We start from the raw sequence: 5,340 nt of genomic DNA, 5'->3' as shown, positions 1-5,340 counted from the left end.
GTACAGGGAGAGAGGGGAAAGGGGGAGTGCAGTGAATATTTCTAGCAAGGCATTCATCAAAAATTGTGTTAATTATTCATTATTAGTGGACTATATATCATGCATACAGCCTGACAAAATGTTTTATCATTGTGTAATCCTTATAGCGGTACAGTTTAAACAGAGTACACTGCATCAATATAACCCCCTTCATGTTGCTCACAGTGCTGCGAACACTACATTGCCGTATCATACTGTATCATCACACCTGTAATTGTTTCCATTATCAATTACTCAGGTCTGTCATAAGATACCTTTACTTTAGATCTGTTCTCAATTACTCAGGTCTATCATAAGGTGCTCATAGATCTGAGATTTCCCTTTGAAGCTGGAAGCTAGGAGGAACTCCCTGTTGTCGATGGAAAGCAAAGAGAAAGCTCTAGGTGATTGAATGTTGAGCTCCTGGGCGTGAACGAACAGGCCACTCTTGACATCCCACTGGTACACCTGCGTCAGTGAGTAGTCGCTGCCCAAGATGGCGTATTGCCAGTTGCCCACGGCGACTGGCTGGAACACCATGGAGCCTCTTGAAGGCACCGTCTGGACCTCCTTGAACATGGCGCCATCCCAGCGCATCACCTTCGAGTCACCAATGAAGCGGGTGAGGCAGATGAAGAGGTCGCCTTTGACCTTGAAGTGCTTGACGGCGAAGACGTCCTCCATCTCAGGAATATCGGTTCGTCGGTCAAACTGCTTCAGGGCCTTGTTCCACTGGTAGACCACAGGCCTCTGGGAGCTACTGGAAAGGATTAGGTGGGGCTTGGTGGAGATCTCCAGGTACTCCACATCTGTGTCCCGGTACCATGGGTGGAGAGACTGGTGAGAGTAGAACCCATTACCGTTCCACTTGTACACGGTGGTGGAACCGGCCTTGGAGCTGTCGGCTATAACAAAGAAGGACTCGCCATCAATGAGGAACGTCTCAATGTCATTGGGCTTCCGGATCTTCAAGATGTCTATGTCTTGTATCTTTATAAACTTATTGGCGCTAGTGTCACGTTTGTAGATGTGGGAGCCAGCAAACAGCTGGGCCACGATAACGAACAGCTGGTTGTCGATCACCATGGGTTTACACACCACAGTAGAGGTGCCTGGGAAAGTAGAGGGGGCAAAGGTTTATCAGGTTTTAATGTACTAGACAAAGGTTGTTGATGGATCAGTACTCTGAAACGTATATCAGAATTATACAGTGGCTTTACAATAGGGCACCCTTCCACAAAAATCTTCTCAGCTTCGGGTAGTATTACTGCTCGACATATTAGAAGAAATTATGCTGTGGGACTGGAATGAAGCAGTGTACTGTTGTAGTTTGTTCAGGAAACTGAAAACCAGCATTACTCACTTTCAATACTATCAAAAGTTCGAAAGACCATTTCAACATGGTCCCATTCCTGGAAGCTGCATGTTCCAGTGAATGGTTGGGCAAACACAACATATTGATCTTTGCCAAAGGTAAAGTCCTCTACGGAGATGGATTCAAACTTCAGAGACTGATAGGAGGCAAACTCTGCAACAACAAAATCCACAAAAATATTCATCTTAGACACATAAACAGCACAATCTTTATCTCACACTGCAAACTTGGTACAGTACACATCCACAGTTTGGAGGTTAATAAGAGCACATTTAAATCCTAACAAACTTCACAAAGCCAGTGCTGAGTACAATGAGGTGGACATAGTTAAGAGGATTAGAAATTCTTGAGAGTCGAATACCAGTAACCAGACAAGTCACCTGCTGTGATGCAGTCGAAGGATTGAGGCAGGAGATCATTGATCTTCTTGCCCTGTTGAACAGGGGGTCCACTACAGTAGATCTCATCTACTGTGGCATTGGTGCTGTGCATCCATTCAACCAGCCACTTCAGCTTGCAGTCACATACCAGGCTGTTCCCCCGCAGATCCCTGTGTGGCCACAGTGTTGTGTCAACAAAAAACTGAAACGTTTAATTGACGGACTTACAGAAATTGATATGAAAAGAAACGTAGCCTTTTGGTTTTCCGTCCCCTCTGTGTCATCGTCTTAAGAGTGTGTGTTATGTCATTAGAGGACACTACTAATACTCACACTTTCGACAAGGCATCCATACCATTGAAAACATCTTTGGGCAATGTTTCCAAGTTATTGTAAGCTAGGCTCCTGAAGAAGAAAAAAACATTTAGAGAGGTAACATTTACCGCATAAATATCTAGGTGATCTGTTCATTTTTTTTTTTCTATATCCAAACAAACGTTTTTGATGAGGGGTGAGATCCTAAACACATTTTTTTTAAATCAGTTGCTTAATAATAAGTGGTCAAGGAGAGAGTCTTACGTCCAAGGGACTGGGGTAAAGAAGCGTTTAGTGTTACAGAACACATAGTATATTTAGGTTTGACCTTTATACAGGTCAGCTTGTTCTTGGTTATGTTTTGAATGCACTGTACTCTAACATTTCAGAGTTGCAAACAGTGTGTGCATTCCACAAAAATATTGTGAAAGTTATGGATTTTATTGATCCCAAAGGGTGAATATATCACCAATTCTGCATAACAAAATTACTGTACAAATCCACTTCTCCTCTCATTCCTCTTTCCAATTTGTTTGACAACATTAACATTAAACTGAAATTAAAACACTGATATAAAACAGAGATGCAGCCATTCCACAGTGATGCAAAGCGATACCCAGGACAAGACAGCCAGCCAATCATTTGTTTTGGCAACCTGATCTGGCAGACAAGACAGACTCACCTTGGTCAATATCACTGGGATAGCATAGCTTGTAGCATTTCTGACATTGACAAAGATTACAGTACTGAAAGGGACAATGGGACATTGATGTATTGGTATATTGTACTGGTACTTACAGATGTATCAGGGCTTTCAGGCCTCTGAAAGCAAACGGGGAGATAGATTCTATCTTGTTGTTTTCGATGAACCTGTTAAATTAGGGAATAACAGGTTTATACACAAATACAAAGCAATGCAAATGTTAGTAGTAAACATACACATTTTAAATGTTGCAGATGAGTTACTTACAGGTACTCTAGGTGGGGCAAACCTAGGAAGGCATCTTCATCAATGAAGTCAAATGAATTAGCAGTGAATAAGCTGTGAGAAAAAGACACAAATAACTATGTGTCCTTAATCTATATATGCATCATTAATGGCTCACCAGATGATGATCACATCGTAATCATAAAGAGACAATGTGGTCCTTCTTTTGAATGCCGGAATTTGAGATTCCGTTTCCAACATTTTTACATAACTGAGGGAGGCAAAGCTTAAGGTCAATAATTTCCCAAACAAAATGAAGACAATCAGAATTCATTAAAAAAAGAAATGCAAGGCAATCCCATAGATTAGATACTTTTTGTTGCCCCTGATTGTGTTCCTACTTGATGTATATTTAATCTGATGCATCAATTTGACCATGTCTCCCAGCAATCACATAGCATTCCAGCCAATCTTGAGATGGCACAACTCCAATGACAATAATAACAGATCAGTGGCTCCCATAGTTCCCATTAAACAGCGTTGATATTTTGTACACGTTCAGACTCATTTGGCCCCAAACTGGAGAGGAGTCATGCCAAGATAAATGTTTTGCAAGATTGAATGAATGCTTTGTGACACATTTTTATGAGGGCAACTGAAGTACCTGTATGGAATGTCCATTAGGGTAACTGTGAGTACATTGTTGAGCTTGGGGGCGAGTTATGAGCATGTTTTAAGAAATGGAACAAAGCAATGAACTCACTGTTAGAATAAATAATGGAACATGGTTTTTGTTTAAGGAATGCGTGATGTTATATACAATTTATCAAAGACATCAGAGCGTTTGTGGTGCTAAATACATTGATGGAACAGAAGCCTATGGTTATTCCTCCCAGAAGCACATTGCATAACCGCAACACCAAGAGAGAATCCCCTTGAAACCATCACGCATACAGAACAGTCTAGCCATGAGGGAACGCGACTCCACTGGGAGGCCACTGATCAGGGCTTTGTTGATGCAAATATCAGACCCCATGGGGAACATAAAGATGGAGACTTGCGTGAGGAAGACGGACTGCATATGAATAAATATAGCATATAGAAAACTTACAGAAGCTGAAGGGCCGGTGTGTGAACGAAGCTACCACCTGTGATTTCATTGAAGCCAGACTTGACAAAAGACCTGTATAGTGGCATGGGACAATAAACATATGAGAAGAATGTGTGAAAAGGCCAATATTCAGTTGTATTAACATGATGCGAAATCAATTTAAATTCAATGTATTGATATGTACATTCACCATAAACCCACACCTTAATAAACATTCAAAAATTTTAAAACGTTTGAACAAAGCAATATATGACCATCAAATGATGGTCCATGTTGACAACAAAAAAAGTCCAGTTATTCAGTTCCAACTTACAAAGAGACGACGTCGGTTGGGAAACTGTGCGGGACGGATCGGATATTCTCGCACAGGGCATTATCTTTAGTACAGGTACAAGATGCAGGACATCTGGGTTGCTTTACTCTTCTGCTCTCCGCTAAGAGAACGACGGAGGCGACCCATAGAAACACTGCACATCCTTTCACGGCTCTGTTTCCATATCCCATCCTTTCTGTCTTCTCTGGTCACAACCAGCTCTGAAAATATCCCTAAACATTAACCTCTTTTTCAATATCCAATATCGGATATTCGAATCACAGACGAATTGACCGAATGTGGTTAAATTTGATCCGTGAGTGTCCGTTGAAACGTGGTGAGAATGCCGCTTGTGTCTCAATGACTAGACTAGGCAGTACTCCAAGAGATTCGTTCTGCAAGGCGATAAGAATGAGAAATGCAGAATGGGAGATTAAATAAAAAGACAAAGGTTGATCGTTGAAGATTGAATAAAAATGTAATGGCAAAGCGATATCCTTCGATTCTTCTAACCTTACCAGCGCATAAAATAATAAAGCAATGGTTTAGCTTATAATTAGACATAAAAACGTTTTATTATGGGTGTGTGACTGCCTCGACCATAAGAAAAGATGAAAGCGTGAAATCTCAGGGGACAGGGTTAGAAAGAAAGCCAGAGAGAGAAGGGAAGAGAGAGAGCGCTTATTTTATGAGCGACGAATGCGCTGTTATTTATGCGCGCTCATGAACCGGAACGGTCTATTCACAAGGATGGGGAAAGCTGCCTTAATATCACGGAAAGTCTGGCGTCTTTTTGAAGCTGTTAACTGGTTGCCTATAAGAAGTTTATATTAAACTGAATATATACATACATAAGTAGCCTAAGCAGAACAACACGATTATCAATAGAACCTTATTGTT

At 41.2% G+C, this 5,340-nt stretch overlaps 1 protein-coding gene across 1 annotated transcript; it reads right to left on the bottom strand.

The window, feature by feature from the left end:
• Nucleotides 1-260: 260 nt before the first annotated feature.
• lgi1b (leucine-rich, glioma inactivated 1b) lies at nt 261-5,102 on the bottom strand. Its single transcript, XM_047032316.1, has 8 exons — nt 4,441-5,102; nt 4,128-4,199; nt 3,059-3,130; nt 2,887-2,958; nt 2,107-2,178; nt 1,774-1,943; nt 1,382-1,546; nt 261-1,130 (listed from the first exon to the last, which is right to left on the bottom strand). The coding sequence occupies exons 1-8, from the start codon at nt 4,629-4,631 to the stop codon at nt 313-315; spliced, it is 1,632 nt and encodes a 543-aa protein (XP_046888272.1). The 5' UTR covers nt 4,632-5,102; the 3' UTR covers nt 261-312.
• Nucleotides 5,103-5,340: the final 238 nt, after the last annotated feature.

The sequence above is a fragment of the Hypomesus transpacificus genome, chromosome 13 (genome assembly GCF_021917145.1).
Source record: "Hypomesus transpacificus isolate Combined female chromosome 13, fHypTra1, whole genome shotgun sequence".
NCBI classification, from domain to species: Eukaryota; Metazoa; Chordata; class Actinopteri; order Osmeriformes; family Osmeridae; genus Hypomesus; species Hypomesus transpacificus.
This window is presented reverse-complemented; position numbering and strand designations above follow the sequence as displayed.